Source organism: Citrus clementina, unplaced genomic scaffold (assembly GCF_000493195.1).
Source record: "Citrus clementina cultivar Clemenules unplaced genomic scaffold, Citrus_clementina_v1.0 scaffold_5, whole genome shotgun sequence".
Classification (NCBI taxonomy): domain Eukaryota; kingdom Viridiplantae; phylum Streptophyta; class Magnoliopsida; order Sapindales; family Rutaceae; genus Citrus; species Citrus x clementina.
The window spans coordinates 13,268,774-13,288,988 of record NW_006262201.1 but is presented as its reverse complement, the minus strand read 5'-3'; the positions used below and the strand labels follow the sequence as shown (position 1 = coordinate 13,288,988).

Sequence of the window (20,215 nt, the reverse complement as noted above, 5' to 3'; positions counted from 1 at the left end):
TTATGCACATTTTGGTCGTAACCGGATTACCGGTTATGGACATCCGGAATTCCGCTTAATGTTACCGTTACAGCCACAAATTTGAATTTTTGAACATCCGGATTTCCGCTTTGTCACATCCGGATTTCCGCTTACGCTCAGTAGCTTACTGCCCAACAACCGGATTTCCGTTTGTCAGGATCCGGATTTCCGCTTTCAATTCGGATAGATGCTGCCTAACATTCGGACTTCCGTTTGTCAGAATCCGGAATTCCGCTTGCTACAATAACTGCTACAGTAAACTATTTTCTAAAATTATAGTTTGACCCCAAAACTTTATAAAACTGTAGTACGGCCCAAAACGTTATGAAACTTTTCAAATAGGTCCAATTTCAGAACTTCCCAAGAATAGTTAATTAGTTATCTTTCCCAAACTTTCTGAAATTATGATATGGCCCCAAAGTTTTTATTGTTTCGCTCAAAGGTCCTTTTCAACATAATACCTATATTTTTCAAAGTTCTCAAAACCTTTCACTTTAGTCCAAAATATTCATAAATTATGGTATGGCCCAAAACATTTTAAATGTTTGTAAAAACGTCCAACTCCGAAATTTAATTCTTATTAAAATCAAAGATTTCAAATCTTAACAATTAAGTCCAAATTACTTAAATTCACAAAATACTTTTCTTTATAAAAACAAAAACTTTTAGTTTATGAAAATTATTTAATTAAATTAATTTCTTGAGCTTCTCAAATGCTAAATCAAACATCAATTAAATCATACCGGCTTTACAAGAATTTATTGCACTAATTTGTTCGTTGAGCTCTAAACTATTCTTGATGTCGCCATTGTCCGTTGAGTGTCTTCAATCTTGATTTCACTTGATTTACTTGTATAAATATTATCCTTCAAAAACTAGTAAAAATATGAAATACAATATTTATTAAATCACTCAATACATATGTTTGTTATCATCAAAATTACATTATGTATAGCCCTTTAGGCTAACAAAATGTTCACTGGAAGTTACTCCCTCACCGTTTACAGAAAAAAGCTTGCCGTTTTCTTGAAATATAAAATTGTTCCAAGAGTTTCTTCTCCTTCTTCATTTGCCCTCTTACCGTTTCTGCCATTGTTGCACAATCAAAGCTTTCTCCTTCTTCAATCCTTCATTTTTTCTTCATTTTCTTGCCAAATCACTCTAATAAAATCATTTCTCTTCATCTTTAGAAATCCAAACCCTAAGGGCAGCCAAACAGATTTCCTCCATGTTGACCGAAACTTTGCCCTTCCTCAACCAAATTGAGCCATAATTTCACATCTTCACCACCTACTTAGTTTCTAACTCTCATATTCGCACATACATTTCATATTTTGTTTCCTGGTGTGTTGCTATTTTGTTTGGTATACATTGCTACTTCTATTTGATTTTGATGATGGATTTTTCTATGTGATGCTTCTGTTGTTGGATGATTATTTATGTGTGAACGGACTTGGTGGAGTTGTTGGTTTGTTATACGTGTTTAAGCTTATATGGAAGTGTTTTTAATCATGTTGTGTATTTGAGGATTTGTTCTTTTTTAAGGGGAGATAAATATGATTTGTTTTTGGATAAAATCATTTCGGTTAAAATTTTAAATTGGCCATATATTTAGGGGGGGCATATAATATGATTTTGGATAACATGCATTTTGAACTTTTTTGTTGTCCAAAGGGGGAGACAAAGTAATATATCATTTCAATGTTATCAAAAGAGAGGAGAATAATATGCACTTTGAGTATTCTTTTGATAATTGATATTTGATTATGGTGATGATTTTGAGATATAATGACATGAGTGTTTTATATGATAAATTTATGTTATGAGTTGTTGACTTGGTAATTGATGGAATAATGGTTCATGATAATTTAGTGTGATGATTTGTGTATAGAGTTGGCTTTTATCATGATCTATAATAATTTGGATGTGCTATTACTAATCTTGTATTTGAGGTGATGCTTGTTGTTAGGGGAAGATTTTGTCGAAATTTCTATTCGGATAACATGGGTAACAAATTTGCTATTTTTTATTATTTTCCTTTAAAGTTTTCTTTTTGATGATGAAGGGGGAGAAGAATACATGTTTTCAAATCTATAAAAATTTGCTACTTTTGTCTTTGCCAATTAAGTTTTTCTTTTTGATGATGAGGGGGAGAAAAATCCATGTATTTAAATATGTTAATTTAGCTAATTGGCAAATTGTAAAAGAAGATTATATTTACGGGGAGCAATTTGTGGAATCATTCTTTAAATACATGAAATGTTTGTCATCATCAAAAAGGGGGAGATTGTTAACATATATGTTTCCATAATATTGATTTTGATGATAACAAACAAGATTAAGAATGATTAATCTTTTAAGCTTAAATTATTTAATATTCTTTTTAAATAAATCATTATTTTCACATTATAAATGTTTTGTATTTAATGGAAAAATGATTTTATGAAATTGATTGTTTTTATTCTTTTTAAATAAATCATTATTTTCACATTATAAATGTTTCATATTTAATGGAAAAATGATTTTATGAAATTGGTTGTTTTTCAAAGTTTATGGTTTAATTGAAACATTTTGAAAACTTTGAAACAAACAAGTATTGCTTGAAATTTTGGTGAAGGACTTATTTGAAAAGTGTCATAGCAATTTGGGCTATAACATAATTTCAGAAAGTTTTGGGATTAACAAAGCATTACTTAGAAATTCTGAAATTGGACCTATTTGTAAAGTTTCATAACGTTTTGGGTTATAGTACAATTTTGTAAAGTTTTGGGGTCAAACTGTAATTTCAGAAAAAAGTGCACTGTGCAGGTTACTGTAGCAATCACTGTAGCAAACGGCTAACCGTTTACTTAAAAAAGGCTAACCGATAATTTCCAGAAAGCATGTTCTGCAAAGTATTGTTAAAATGATGATTCTGGAAACTAACGGTGAACCGTTTACTGAAAACAGTTAACCGATTATTTCCAGATTGCTAACCTTGAACCGTTTAGTAAGAACGGTTAAACCAAATTTGTTTTGCAGGTTTCTGGAAATTAACGGCGAAAGGGTAAGCCTAAACGGCTAACCGTTTATTTGAAATTTGACCCAACGGTAACTTTGACCAAACGAAACGGTTAACCGTTTATGGTTAACGGCGAACCGTTTTCTGTCCGACAGTTTGTAACGGCTAGATTTTCAGCTCTAACTATAAATAAGCTCATCCAAATTCAAACAAGATTGATCACAACACAATCATTGAGCTTATATTCGAGAATACAATCTTCATTGAGCTTTAAACACATTCTCTCTTCATCTATTCACACATTGGGCATTGATTTGTAATCTTAAATATTGTGTGAGAGAAAAACAATTTGTAATCTTTTACTTTGAGTGATTGTAAGTGTTGGGATACACTTGGGTTAAGAGATTGGGGATAATCTCTTGTTGTAAAGGTCCATTGACACCTTGGAAGTCAATTGTAAGCGTTTGAAGCCTTGGGAGGCTAGCTTAGTGAAATCCTCAAGCCCGGTGAGCTTGGAGGCGTGGACGTAGGCGGGGATTGCCGAACCACGTAAAAATCTTTGTGTTTGTTTTCTCTTCCCTTACTCTTTTAATATTGTGCATGATTGAATTTATTGTTTTCAATTTGATTAAGGCAATAGATTAAATTGTTGAGAGAATTGTATTGCATAATTATTAAAATCCCAATTCACCCCCCTCTTGGGTTGCATACTTGTATTTCATTACTTATTTCTTTTTCTCTCAAATCGAGAAGAATCTTCCCACGCCTTTTAATTTTCTCGTCAAGGAAATGACAACGCCTAAAGCCCAGAAAAAGCCAGCGGAGAAAAAGCGGGTAGGAAGTATCTCATCTCGCGAGATACAACAAGAAGCTGACGATCACGCCGAGGGAGATCCAGACCACCGTGAGATTGGTCATGCCCGGTGAATTGGTGAAGCACGCTGTATCGGAGGGGACCAAGGCCATTACCAATTTACAAGCTTTGATTTTGTGCAATTTTTGGCTTGTTATGGTTCCGTGTTCGTTTTAAATTGGTCCGATTGTTACTTTTGAGCCTTGCCTAGCCTGGGGTTTACTTGTGATAATGCTTCTTATGGACAGATTAATGAAATTTATCGTCTCCAAAAAAAAAAAATTCAATTACCAAATTTTGAGTAGAAAAAAGAGTTTTAGTGGAGGTGTTGATATATGCAGACGATAATGACAGATGATGTTGAGTTAAACAATGAATTTTTGAGAGAGTGTTTAGAAAGAAAAAGATGAGATGACCTAATTTTATAAAGAGAGAGGAATAAAACTTGTCACTATCCTCTATAAAGAATTAAATATCAGTTTTTGTTTTTATATAAGGTTAAAATACAATTTTACCCTTTAAAGGAAATTTAAACAGTAACAAAAGTAACAGTAGGGGGTGATGGAATATTAAAGAAATAGTAGGGAGGTAATTGGTACATGCTACAAATAGTAAAGGGGCAATTGACAATCTTCTTTCTAAGTATGCAACCTAAAAGATTAATTTATTGGATGAAATGACCTATCTTTCTTATAAACTAAATTAACTCCCCTTTACTAACCAACGTAGGACACAATTTAACAAGTACCTCAAATTCTATAGTAAAATTTATAAACCAACTTTGAGATGCCACAAGAAACAAGAAAGATTTAACATTGAAATTAAATGAAACAAAAAGTATGATAAATACAAAGGGATAATGATACTTATGTTCCCAATGTTTCTTAATTTTATAACTTGTTATCACGTGATTCTCGATTTCTTACTTATGTGATTCTCGATTTTCCTCTCAATAATGGTAATCCTAAGGATATCAAGCTATTTTAAGCTCGTTCCCCAACTAAAATAATTGCTTCTCTACTCTTATCGTCGTTCCAAATTCGAGTATCAACAATTGACGTTGTCTATGAGTAACACACAAAAAGCATTAAAAAATAAAAAATGTATGATTAAGATAGGCACATGAATCATAATTGTATATTCATATGGTCAATTAAAAAAAAGAACAAATAATACATATAGAGAGGGTTAAACACCCAAAATCCAAGTAAACCCTATCCACCATTCACGGCAGCCACAACACCACCAATTCAATCTCTAGTGACCACTGCTAAACCACCAATAATTAGTGAGCAAGATGCCTTCTTCCCTACTGTAGGAAAATATCCAAAAACGGCCACACGAAGCCGCAATCTTCGCAAAACTGCCCCAGTGACCTAGTGCAAATCTACCTCAATTACAACTCATCTCGTCATTTAGGTTTTATTCATTGTGGCAGCCCCTTCAAGTTCTAGCCATCACCACCAACCAAAAGCCACCGAATTGGCCACTAACAGCCACTGAAGCATAAATGGTTAAAGAGCTCGATCTGCGTGGTTGACCATGCATTACCGCACATTGCCACCACTATTCCTTATGAGTTTAAACTTCAACCTTGATCACAATACTTGATTTCCGACCATCGATGCCTGGCGAGGTAAAACTCTAAATTCGCATAATTATAATTTTATGCTTCATTGTTTTAATTTATGGTTTTGCTATGATTGCCTCATCTTCATGTTGATTACATGATCCTGCTCGTCCTTATGCTAATGGGCCGAGAATTGTTAGTAATATGCCCTAAAGGAAAATCGAATGGTGTTTGTTTGTTTAGGGAGTTATTGTATTTGAATGGTATTTTGATATTTATAAAATGGCCAAGTTATCAACATTCATAAATTAATTTAATGAATATTTAAGATATATATATATATATATATATATATATATATATTCATTCTTAATGAATTATAATATAAATATCGATTTTCCTAAAATTAGGAAATTTAAGTTCTCATTTTCTAGTAACTCATTTTTCATTTCTATTTGATGTGTGACATTTTAGGTTCTTTGTTATAAGGTAATAGAACTATTTTAATGATAACTCTTTATTCATTAAATGATGCTGAACTCTTTAGTCATCAAATAGATCTTTTCTAATGACCTTAAGATGCATTGCTAATACGCTTTACCAATATTAATCTTAAGGTTTCTACAAGTCATGAGTGACACCTAGCAGTATTTCACAACCATCCAAATAACAAGAATTGTTGGATCTATAAAACCTATTCCATTGTATCTCTATGTCTTGGTCTCTTCATCATCCATGTCCAGAGAAAAGCACGACTTATGGTTTATTATGTTAAGCAGTTATGCTTTATCTCAAAATAAATCTAAATGAACTTGGCATGAAAATATAATTTGAACTCCTTCAAACATATTTCACCTTGGCCAAGGATTTCTCATGCCAATTCATATTATCTCACAAGGACATCCTTTTTTGTATATTACAAAGTGATGAATTCCATATTGGGCATACACTTGTCTCCATAAATAACCAATCATGACATCTATTGCTAGATCTCTTCCTTAATTAGGAATCAATCATTATGCTTTCACATATCATATATGTCTATGTATAAGACATCTGTTATGCCTCAGGTCTAAAGACCATTACTAAATATAGTGTCTATCACAATGTATAATAAGCCATTAACACTCAAAATCATATGGCTTACTATATTTGGTTAAGTTCAGTAAACTCGTTCTCTCAACAAGTACCTATGTGTTTGACTTGACATCTCATGTTAATGATATGAAACTCACCATCCATTTTAGTATCACATACCATAAGGAGTCATAACAGAAACTAGTGTTTATAGGAATTTATAATGTCCAATCATAAATCCACCACTAGTAACTATTTTAGAAGTATAGTACAAAGGATGCACGTTTCATATTCTCGACAAACTCGAGAATGTGTTCCTTAACTATTTTACTTCTTGGACTATATTCTTTAAATTAATTTATGAATGTTGATAACTTGGCCATTTTATAAATATCAAAATGCTATTCAAATACAATAATGCCCTAAACAAACAAACACCATTCGATTGGCCTTTAGGGCATATTACTAACATAGATCTTATAACTCTTTGCTAGTCTCATACTCTTGGGCTCTTAATCTTGTATTACATATCTCAATCTTGTACTCTTGAGCCTTGTTGTAATAAATATCTTAGCCTCATAATCTTGGGCCTCAATCTCATAATACGAATCTTAACCTCATACTCTAGGCTTGAATCTCATCACATATAACTTAGCCTTCTGCTCATAAGGCTTGATCTTCGAACACATAGCCTAGCCTCATACTCTTAAGCCTTGATCTCATGAACTTAAGGTCTCGACCTTATACCTTATAACATTCAAATTTTCCATATATCATTCAAGATTTTCTCATGATATTCAAGATTCACTAATATTATTTGTCCTTTTAGAGCCTTTATCGCACATTATTTGTCCATTTTAAGCCCTTATCGAGGCATAATTTTTGTCTTAAGGTCCTTATCGCAACATTATCTTAATTTAATAGCCCTTACCATGATATTATTTTAATTTTATGGCCATATTGTAGTATTATTTAATTTTTGGCACATATCACATTCAAGATTTCTTCATTTATTCATATTATCCTCATGTCGTTCAAGTTTTTCTCATGACATTCAAGATTTTCTAATATCATTCAAGTTGTTCTCATGACATTTTGAGATTCACGTTATCCTCATGACATTTGAGATTTTCCCATGTCATTCATATTGTTCTCATGCCATTCAAGTTGTTTTCATGACATTGGAGATCTCCTCATGTCATTCAAAGTTGTCCTTATGACATTTGAAATATGCTCATTTCATCTGCTTTCTTCTCAAGTCATTTGAGATTTTCCTCATAACATTCAGCATGTTCTCTTATACCCATATTTTTAACAAACTCGACTCGATGACATAAACAAATAGGCTTCGAGCCCGAGGACCCACATTCAGTAATACGTCCTAATCTATATAGGATAAAACAATACAAATCTTAATCCTGTCAAACTCGAATCCTATTATACTTCTGGTTATTTATCTTATGTAAAGAGGTTACCAATAAAAAATATATAATAGAGGAAACATGTATATGGCATGAGAAATAGGCATATTGGAGGAGAAGTGCAATATCCTCCAAGAAGTTTTCTCTTACTTTATTTTATCTCTCTTATTATTTATTTGTTATCATGTCATTCTTGAAGTCTAACTTAAGCATTGGAAGGTCTACACCAATAACATCCCCTGCAAACCCTGATAGGTTATTGTTTTGCAGGATTTCGACCACCAGCTCTTCACTCTCAACAATGGTAATCCTGAGGACATCAAGCTCTCTCAAGCTCATTCCTTGTGTACAACAGCTCTTTCTCTATTCTTATTGTTGATCCAATGGTATCAACACAACTTGTCTCTAATTTTTTTTAATTACTCATTATATCAATGATGTTATAATTCTAACATTCAAAAATATTGAAGAGGACAAATGTAAAATTTGTCTCTTCTTTTGAAAAACACATTACATTATTATGATAATTATTAAAAAATAAATTAGTAAAAGAACTCAAAAAACATATTTTATTCATGAAAATGAGAAAATTTAGATAGACTAGACCCAAATGACACTATCTTTAAGTACAAACTACCCCATTGCATTGAAACATGTTTGGTGTCCCTTAAAACTAAACATACTAATATAAAAAACATTGGCTTTACACATTATGTTCATAATTTATAAATAAAAAATAAGGGTCATACTATGTTACATCATATGTAACATATAACCAATCTTGAGTTGTCATCCAAAACCAGAAAGATGTAACATATGAAATAATTGAGTTTTTAAGTGTGACAACTTATGAGTTTACCGTATTTTATGTTATATATAACATAGACTAGCCCAAAAAGTAAATGGTTAAACTTTAAAGGGCACAAGCTTGTCTAGTGCCTACTTTTGAGTTAAATGGCCGTTTAGTTTATATATATTAAAAAAATATCTCGTGACACCCTTATTATTAAATATGTGACACTCTTATCCTTACTTTTTATTTATATACTTTTATAATAATACTCTTGCAATTTTAATTTATCAAATCAGCCTTAAAAGTAAAATAAAATTCGTATAATTATTTATTTTTTATAAATAATTAATTAGTAAGATCATTGTAAGGATATTAACATTTGCTTAAAGTTAACTAGTATTAATTTATTTATAATTAGTCATTAATAAGATTTTTGAAATGGAACGAAAAATATCAATTCTTTTTTATATTGATATTTATTGATTAATTTGCTAACAAATAATTATTGGTTAATTTGTTAATTAAATTTTTCAATAGATAAATTAATTAACGTAAAAAATATTGCAGCAATGTTATTATTATAAAAGCAAAGAAAAAGAAAGGGTAAGCGTATAACATATTTAAGAGTATCGGTCTCTTAGGATATTTTTTAAAATATAACGATTAAATAAACACTTAAATCAAAATATAAAAACTACACAAATATTTACCAACTTCAAAAGTACAAAATTTAATGTAAAATATTAGGAGTTTGGCTGATAATCTGCTTATGGTTTTTATCCGAACGGATGTGGTTTATCCAAAGGAAACTCTGGCTTATCTTAGTGTGAGAGTTTATCTTGAGGATTTAATGGAATTTTTCTAGGATGCCTTGTGTGATGGCTCTAGGCACTCGTAATTCTTTCTACGTTGAGATTTATGCAATTATTGCAATTGCTTCTCATAAAGGTTGACACTTGACACTATATTTGTCAAAAGTTGCTCTTTTCAGCCACCTTGATATCTTCTCAATAGAAGGATGAATTATTTGACGCTTATTGGTAAGTTTAATTTCTTTCGTTCACATATCCTTCGTGAGAAAACTTAATTGGTGATGGAGTGGCTAATTTAGGTTTTGGGTTATTCCAAAAGAAAAAAGAGCAAAACCTCTCTATTGTTTAAAGTTTCAAACTTTGTGGCGATTTTATCATTTTATCTTTGGTGATTGTGATATGTGTCCGAACAAGCAACAACCAACCAAACCTTCCACATACTTAGACCATGCCTGGACCTAGTTTTTAGTTTGTTTTGAAAATAAATGGGTTCTGGACATGTGGACCACTAACTACATGTGCAATATGGCTCATCTTTCCCATTATTTCCGTATACCATGGATTATTAAGTTGGTGTGTATCTTTTGTTGTTTATAGGTAGTTAGTAATGTGAATGGTATGCTCTCATTGGCTTTTATAAAATGCCCAGTAGATGTTTGAATACGGGAGGATGAAAAAGAAGGATTATTTTCCCCAAAGCTATTGTCTTCTCTAAATTCTTTTCTCTCCACTGCTATTGTTACTCCGAATTCTTGCAAATTACATATTAGATTGTTTGATGCGTGGAACATGAATACCTTCAATTATTTAATTATTTAATTTTTTATCATAATTCATCAAAAAAATTAAATACAAAATCATTAGAAAGCATAAGGAATCGTCATAATTTTCTAATTAACTCTAATTTTTTTAGAATGAATAAAATAATTAAATACAAAATTATTGTACATATACTATTTTTTGGAGAATAATAAGTTGAGGGTATTTGGAACAATAAAAATAATCTATATACGTTTGTTTGTGAATTAATTTTGTATTTAATTCTAATAATTTTTTAAAAAATCAGAATTACTTAAAAAATTACGAACAACTCCCTTGCTTTTTCCCATAATTTTAAATTTAATTTTTCAATTAATTATGATTAAAAATTATTTTAATTAATTAAATAATTAAAGGTATTCATATTCTCAATATCAAATAATCATCAAGATTAAAATGGTAAGATCAACAAAAAAAAAAATTGATACGAGTTTCAGATGTGTTTCAAAACATCAGGGGGTTTCAATCAATTTAGTCAAAAAATAAATAATAGAGGGTTTTGTTATACGAACATAAATATTTGTGAGGAGAAATCAAATGAAAGAGGAAAGATAAATGGGATCAATTCAAGGAAACTCAAACCTCTTAATGTTTGTTAGAGAAATCAAGAAACTCTCACAGATAGAGGAAAGATAAATGGGATTAATTCAAGGAAACTCAAACCTCTTAATGTTTGTTAGAGAAATCAAGAAACTCTCACAGATAAGTTGCAGTGAAATTATAATTGTGTATGAATTAGAGATACCTATACAAAAATATTAATATTGTAATCTAACTATCTCTAAAAATAAGCAAATAACTCACCATCCCCATGTAATAACTCCCACTAAAACTCAAACAGCTAACCCACCACAAGATAATATTTCATAATATAAAAATAACTAATACAAATAAAATTACAAAAGATAAAATAATTAAACAAAGTAACGATCGTATCAGTTTCACTCTTTTTCCCTTGATCTAAATAATCAACCCGGTGGGTGAGTGTGCTTAATTAATTAGAAGGGACTTACGTGAGGATTGTTGGTGTATGCCTAAAATACTGTTTTCTGCAAATATTTGTAACCCATGCATGTTACAGAGCTCTGATCCGTTATCTTCTCTTCATTTCAATAAGGACTTTTATTCAAAAAGAAGAAGAAAAAATAAAGGAAAAAAGGGCTTACCATACTTGAGATTAAAATTTACTGACATTTACGATTATAGAGTTAATCATTCAATAACTTTTATGTCGCAAGCAAGTAAAGAAATCTTGTACTTCAAAGCAATTTGACAAGGACAAGTAAATAAATCTTGTACTTAAAGCAACCTTTTCACTCGTTTAAAAATTAAGTTGATGGAACCAAGTGAATATGTTTTGAGATTGTAAATGGTAAGACATTAATAAGAATGCGATTATATGCAATAGTGAACGTATTGATGAGATTTCTCCATCAGTAAAATTCTAGTTTCCCAAATTTCTTTCTAGCTAGCATCATACGATTCACAGTTTTTGCCTTATAATTCTCAATAGTAATTAAAAGTAATTTGCATTCACATGACACTTGTTTATTACGATCAAAATACGACCAAATCTCTTCTTTACCAAAATGAGTGGTCGCTTTAAACACGGCACCTAGAGTAGCTGCAATTGATGCTTACATCGACGCCAAGTATCGCAACCCTATTTATGGTAGTATATATAAAGAATTTTGAAACATTATCATGGCAGCAAAATCATTGATATATATTACGTATGTGGAATGCAATGAACAATGCTATACTTGCAAAATTGAAATATAAAAAAAATGGTGTTTTAAATAATGATCTGTTGGTTTACATGACAGTCATATCCATAAATATAGAATATATGTTAACAAAAATAGATATTTAACAGCTGACAAATAAAATTATGCAAGTTGAGATGCAAATTTGGTATATTAACCTTGCAACATTATCATATATTTGGTAAACAAATTAATGTGATATCAAAGTTTAAACATAAAATTTGAACGAGGATCCTTTTGATTCAGAATATAACATCTTAAAAAATGAGGGTAACTGTTTATGATGTCCCTTGCTAATATATAATTTGGTATATTAACTCTGCAACATTATTATATATTGGCGATCCGATTGCTAATATATAATTTGGGTTTTTTTTTTTTTTTCTTTCTTAGAGTTAACATGGTGGGATGAGCCGCTGGTCATTATTTATACGGGTGAGCATGATGATTGTTGAGGCATGCCTCAATATAAACTAATTTCTATAAGCAATGACATGTAATTTGACATGTAATTATGACCCTTCAGCTTCTTACTTTTCAGTAAAATCTTGTTTTCATAAAAAAGATGAAGTTTCGCTCTATTTGTTTTAAAAAAAAAAATTGGCATACCATTTTTTAATTATTTTTTTTTAATTTCATCTAACACCACCATCTATTAATACTTTTATTTTAGCTATTTACTTACTATTGACTAGCTGTTGAGACTCGAAACCGTAAGGCCACTTATTAACCAGTGAAGCAGCTAGGCTTTGGCCTCCGAATCACAAAAAAAAAACAAAAAAACTTTAATCCCACTCAACCATACATGTCTTAATAAAAAAGGCGCAGAGAAATATATTAGAAGTAATAACTCGCACTATCCTTCTTTAAAGGCTGGCTATTAACCCGTCTAAGCTTTCTTTTTTTATCATTATTTTTTTTTTTTCACGGTCTAAAAATTCCATTGAAACCGCGGATGGCACCGACGTGTCATCTCTTCCGTGGCTGACTTTTCAACCTCTATAATTAGACCAACGTGCCAAAACTTACACATTTTGTTAAATAAAGAGTAACTTTTTCACTTGCATCACGTAAGTCCCCACCCTTTTCACAGTGACTAAAACACCCTTCAACCTCGATGCACCCCACTACTATTTTAAGGCGATTCTGGTCTTCTTGATAGCCCACAATTAAATAAATAAATAAATATAAAGAACCAAACAGCTTATTCTCGCCCGCGTTAAGAAAAAGATACTGTTTACCCATATCATCAATTCAAAACGACAAGCACAGGCTTATAACAAATGAAAAAATAAATTGTGCAAAAACTCCCGAAACTTCGATCGTATACCTGAATCCGAAATTCCCAGCGGCTTTGATTCAGTGGTTTCATTTTTATTCTTCGTTAGCTTTGTCATCTTCATCGCCTCAGGTTCGATCTCTGGTTATGTCAGAGATCGAACGACACAATGTTTCAGAAAATCCTCGCGCCCAGGCCGCCAATGCCTTGTTCGGGAAGTACGAGCTGGGCAAGCTCCTGGGCTGCGGGGCCTTTGCTAAAGTCTATCACGCGCGCGACGTCCTCAACGGACGCAGCGTCGCAGTCAAAGTGATTAACAAGAACAAGATCATGTCCTCCAATTTAGTCTCCAACATCAAGCGAGAAATCTCCATCATGCGCCGTTTGAACCACCCTCACATCGTCAAGCTCTACGAGGTCTTAGCCACCAAGTCCAAGATTTACTGCGTCATGGAGTTCGTCAAAGGCGGCGAGCTCTTCGCGAAGATCGCCAAAGGCCGGTTCAGCGAAGACCTTAGCCGCAAGTACTTCCAGCAACTCATATCCGCCGTCGGATATTGCCACTCGCGCGGAGTCTTCCACCGCGACTTGAAGCCGGAGAACCTTTTGCTGGACGAGAACGGGAATTTAAAAGTCTCGGATTTCGGACTCAGCGCCGTGAAGGATCAGATTCGTACGGACGGGCTGTTGCACACGCTTTGTGGGACCCCTGCTTACGTGGCACCGGAGATTTTGTCTAAGAAGGGATACGATGGAGCTAAGGTCGACTTGTGGTCATGCGGCGTCATTTTGTTCGTATTGACGGCAGGTTACCTGCCGTTTAACGATCCGAATTTGATGAGCATGTATAAGAAGATATATAAAGGTGAATTTCGGTGCCCTAAATGGATGTCTAGCGATCTGAGACGGCTTTTGTCGCGACTTCTTGATACAAATCCAGAGACGAGGATCACCGTTGATCAGATTATTCATGATCCGTGGTTCAAAAAGGGCGGACTGAAAGAATTGAGATTCTACGATTCTGATTATTACGATGGGATTGTTGATGATTCGACAAAGGACGAGGGTCAGGAGCGGGGTAGTAATTTAAACGCGTTTGATATAATAGCGTTCTCGGCCGGTTTGGATTTGTCCGGTTTGTTGGATGACTCGTACGATTCGGTGAACGATGGGGAGCGGTTCGTATCTCGCGATTCTCCCGAGAAATTGATCGAGAGAGTTGAGGAGTTCGCCAAGGCGGAGAATCTGAAGGTGAAGAAGAAGAAAGAGTGGGGGCTTGGCTTGGAGGGGTATAATGGTAATTTACTTTTGGGAGTTGATGTTTTCCGTTTAACGGATGAGCTGGTGGTGGTGGAGGCCAAGAGGAAGGGTGGTGATGCCGGGTGTTATGGCAATGTGTGGAAGGCGAAGCTGAGGCCGAAGCTTGTGGCACAGGGAGATACGGTTTCCGGTAACTGACAAAAAAAAAAATGGAATACCCGTGTGTTTGTTGTATTTTTATGTTAGTGTTACTCGAAACAAAGAAAAAAAAAATTCAAAAGATATATGCATGTGTTGTAGCAAAATTGAATTATTATGTGTTTTGTAATATTTGTATTGAGAAATAAAGAAAAGAGGTAACGGGTTAGTCCAGTATTTAGGTTTTTTTTGGGAAAAAAATATTACTATTAAATATCATCAGATTCAAATATTTTATGACATATCACTTCGTTATGAAGATTTTTTACAATCACATTTTATTATATAATATTTTAATTATTATCATTTTACTATCAAAATGTTAATACTACTAAATTTATTTTTTTTTGAAACTGGAACATCATTGATGGAGAGAATTTACATATGTTTGTCTTTTGTACACATAAGTAGATATCACTGGGAGCTTCTTCCATCCACACTTTCTCTGTAGAATGACAGAGATAATTTGGCAAGATGATGTGCCGCTTCATTGCAAGATCATGGTGCAAAGAGTACTTTAATAGGGCTTTGAGAAGAAGTCAGACCTTCTTGAATATCCGAGATTAGCCACCCCACTTCGCACTTATTTGTAATTTTGTTACCAATGAGATTGACTACGTTGAGAGAGTCAGATTCGATTATGGCCGGAACCAGCCCAATGTCAGTTGCAAATTGAGTTCCTTTCTGCACGGTAATGGCTTCCACAAACTCTACATCACCCAAAAAAAGTACTTGGAAAGTAGAAGCTGCCATAACATCACCTGCCGAGTTTCGCACTAAGACTCCAATTCCAGCATAATCAGCCTTGGAACTGACAGCTGCATCGACATTCACTTTATAAAATGGATGGGGAGGACTTTCTCAGGACAGACTAGAATTGATTGGCTTAGGACTTCCATTAACTAGGTCTCGCGATGTACCTGCTCTAAGTGAAGCCACTACATTCTCAGCTCAAGACATCGCGAGCAGCGTTACCATGGGACAGATAATTCCTGGCTAGCCAAATTGACCAGCACAGTACCACCCATTCCTCAAATTCGGCCTTTGTTAAAAGGGATGCAATATGAATGGTGAAGTGAGAAACTCCATTTGCTTTGTACTCTGAAGGATAGAATACAACTAAAATTATTGAGACCACAAAAATCTTTGAGGAAATTTAGGTATGTTAATTCAAAACGACATCGTTTCATAGAATGCATAATAAATGAAAATTGGTGTCTGGTGGTCCTGCCATCATTAAAGAATTACAGGAACAACTACATCGCGCTCCTTCTCTCTCTTTCCTTTCGCCATTTTCAACGACAAAATTATCAATTTTACCAAACCTTTTTGATGCTGCATGAGATCAATGTAGTGAAGACATGAAAAGGCTCCATGGTGTAACGTGGTGGAAACCAAAGTGCAGAGATCGAGCTTAGTTTTTGGGTTAACTGCTTTGAGGTAAGCTCATCTAAGTTTGTTTGAATTATGAACTATTATGGGTATGAAAATTTTGTATATGTTCTTATATGTTAGTGTTGGATAATTTCTCAATTGATTCTTAAAACTCTAGAGGTTTATATGTTTTGGGGGTTTCATTATAGGGTCCGGCTACGCTGTCCCTGTGACACCATGCCCCCAATTTTTGTCTTTTGTGGGATGATTATTGGTAAATTGCAGTTAGCTCCTTACTCTCTCTTTGATTTGCGTTTTTACTTCAATATAAAGAAAAGTTGCAGTTAGCTCGTTACTCTAACCCCAAAAATTACTCTTCAAAGTTCAAACGCATTTTCATCTAAAATTTTATACTCATAAACTATCCTTATATCATGAATATTTTTATGGATTGAAATAATCTTATCCTTTAATTTTAGTTTTTCACCCACTAAAGTTATTTCATCGTGTACAAAATATAATTCTCTAATATAAAAAATAATATAATAAAATTTATTTTATAATGGATGTTTGGGAGGCAAGAAAATGAAGGAAAGTGGGGGAAAATGAGAGGGAGGAGAGACAAAATGAGAGAAAAGAAAAGAGTAACGATTAAAAATTAAAATAATATTAGTGGGTATTGTCTCATTGGATATAAAAATGCAATTGCACCTAGAAATTTTGGCTTTAAATTCTTCTACCTAGAAATAGTTAAAAGGTTCGATGGTTGAAGTAGAAAGTTTGAGCAATTTATTTGTAATCATGACAATAAACTAGCAGTGATTGTAGGCATTTTTTTTTTCTTCTAATGATTAGAACCAAAAGGAGAAATACATTTTGGGGATTGATTGTGATAATGATTAATTTTTTTTCTACCTTAATTTTAATAAGGATATAATTAAATTTTATATGATCAAAGTGGTTAAGGGTTAAATAAATAAAAAACCAAACAGAGGAGGATGGACTAATCAATTTTCAAAATATTGAGAGCATAGTAATACATGTCAATTTATTTAGTGTGCAGTCAAATCTATCCTACGTTAAATAATGATTATTAAATAATACATAGATCTATTATATATTAAATTCTTAATGTATATTAATGCAAATTTTAAAATAAATTATTAAAAAGTCAAACTAGGTAATGGACTTAAGTGTAAATATTTAAAACAATAGGAGTTATATGTCAAAATATTGAAACTTTGTCATTTTTTAATGTGCAAGCAAACAGTAGGAATTGGAGAGTTAATTGCCTATTAAATCCATCGAAGTCGTGAAAACTACTTTATGTTAAATCTAAGAGTTTATAATAGCTAATAAGAAAAGGACAAAAATTGGGGGAGTGGTGTCAAAGGACACCATAGCCGGACCCTTCGTTATAATTGAGCTTCATATAGTGAACTTTATTTGTGTAAGTAAAAATAATATCATGAGTTGTTTCAATCGAAGATGCATGAAAAATTTCAATTAATATTAGAAAATTTAGTATTTCTAAGATTTCTGCAATACTAAAAGATCTTAGAAGTATAATTATATAAAAATCTTATACTTATCAATTTAAGAATACAAATCATTTTGTGTTTAGGTTTAAGCATAAATACTCTAATAGCATAGATTTTCCACAATAAGTTGATGCTTTGGAATTGAATTTTTAAAGGATGAACGGCATGGTAACGTGCACAAAATTTAAAAATCTGATATGGTCTTAACTTGTGCTTTTGATGAATCTGCTCTGATTCGGGGGCATTGTTTTATTACTTACACCTTTCAAGTTCTGTTCTGGAATTATTAATTTTTTTATTTTTTATTTTTATCTATATATTTATTTAATTTTGTTCTTTTCATAAAATCTATCCACAATAAGCCCGATTAAGCCCACATGAAAATTAAGATTGCTAATTTAATAAATTTTTCTTTCGTCCACTATCCTAATCCAAGTGAGCATACTTGATATGAGATTAATATTTTACTCTAAAAATTGGTCATATCCTACACTTAGTTCTAACTCCTAAAACATAGTCTTTGGGTGTAATAGTGTTGCTAGTTTCTTCACATTTTTGTTTATAAGAACACTTTATGAGCTTATTTACCAAACGCAGTGATCGATCCAGACATTTAAATTAGGAGAGGCTTAGTCCAAAATATTTTTATATATTTAGAATATTTTTTTTTAATGTTCACAACGAGGTCCAACATTCAAAATAAAATAATTTATTGCTATTGTTTTTAAATTTTAAAAGAAAATAATAGAATTTGAGTTTTTTAAGAATCAAATATCTAAAGAAATAAAATTCTATGATTATTGAAATTTGAATCAAGTCTCCAAAACTACTAAAAAACAATCTTACCACTAAACTATAAGTATTTTATTATATAAAAAATATGTCAAAATTCTTTTTATTTAACTATTTAAGAGGAGCTCGTTGTACACAGGGGCGGATGCAGTGCAGGACCACTGGGGGCTCAAGCCCCCACTGAAAAAAAAAACTTTTTTTGTTTAAAAGAAAATTTAAAATTTAAAATAACCCCTGTAAAAATTATTAGATAATCTCATTCTTTAAAATTTAAACTATTATTTTAATAATTATAAAGTAATAATTTTACTTAAAAAAATAAAGCCCACAACCCAAAATATTTATAATTCCAAAATTGGACCGTGAGTGCCAAACTTGTAATTAGGAATTGTCTTGAAGAAAAGAGGAAGTTGCAGGCATAGTGCTGTTCTTTATTCTCATAATCGCAGTGAAAAAAACGAAAGGAGAAGGAGTCAGGAGGGGGGTGATTTATTAATTGTTGTGGGCTTGAGTGGGTGGGATGTGGGATCGACTTGCCTTTACATCAATTTTGCATAAGATAAACATGTTCTTTTCTTCTTTTTTTTTTCAAATTAAGTTAAGAATTTCGTATTTTATTTTTTGTTCACATGTCAACACATCTCTATATAAATTGTAATTGTTCAAGTGACTAATTCTAGTCTTTACAATTTTTATTTTTAGTGATTTTGTTTATAACTATTAGTAAATTAATTTTTTCAATTGTAATTAATTTATTTTTACGTAAGTACTCATATATATAATTTTGAGCAATGAAATTTGTGAAGAATGAACTTCGGAATCGGATAGGAGATGAATGGATGAATGATAATTTGATTGTTTGTGTAGAAAAAGATGGATTTAATAGTCTTGATAATGAGTCTATTGCACAATATTTTTAAAATATGAAATTGTGTAGAGAACAATTGTAAGTGGGTTGCCAAAAATTTTATATATTTAAATTTCAATTTTTACATTTTGTTATTATTTAATTTAGCCTCCAGTAAATTATTTTTTTAAATCCGTCACTGATTGTACATTAAGAAAAAAATAATGGCTCCGAAGGGTTCAAGCCCCAATCTTCTTTACGTGGAGAAAAACCTGAGCTGAGGTGGTGAGAAATTTTGTGGATTCTATCATAAAAATCATTGTTACGTGGCAGTGTAGTAGGTTCCATAATAAAAGTCATTAGTTTTAAAAAAATGAAATTTCGTTGATGATTAAATACCAAGAGTCATTGTTCTGTTATATAGCGGAAACCTGGTCCTGGTGGGGTATCCCGCCACCGCCCACACAATTTTTTTTTCGCCCTTCGTGTGATAGCGGCTAGGGATGGCAAAATAACCTGGATCCAGCTCGGATCCAGACGAATCCGGATAATTTGGACCGGGTTGAATCCGTACCGAAATATAAAAAAATTTGGATTTGGAATAAATTTTAATAACCCGGATATATCTGGATCTGGGTCCGGGTTTAGGTTAATCCAGACATCCGGAACCTAGACCCGGATATTTAATTTTAATATTATTTTTTTAATTAATTTTATTGATTAATCTAAATGTGTTATTGTTTAGAAATGTATTAATTTTTTATTTTTAGAATTTTAAAAATTAATATTGA

The 20,215-nt window shown here is 32.2% G+C and overlaps 1 protein-coding gene across 1 annotated transcript; it reads left to right on the top strand.

Annotated features, from left to right (window-relative positions):
* The first annotated feature begins 13,248 nt into the window (after window positions 1–13,248).
* On the top strand, window positions 13,249–14,945 carry LOC18041445 (CBL-interacting serine/threonine-protein kinase 11). The gene has a single exon (XM_006431933.2). It carries the CDS (start codon window positions 13,560–13,562, stop codon window positions 14,868–14,870), a length of 1,311 nt encoding a protein of 436 aa, XP_006431996.1. The 5' UTR covers window positions 13,249–13,559; the 3' UTR covers window positions 14,871–14,945.
* The last annotated feature ends 5,270 nt before the right edge of the window (window positions 14,946–20,215 follow it).

Bases quoted from the DNA above. Each gene is read 5' to 3' on its own strand.
- LOC18041445 (XM_006431933.2), top strand. From the start codon at position 13,560: ATGTCAGAGATCGAACGACACAATGTTTCAGAAAATCCTCGCGCCCAG.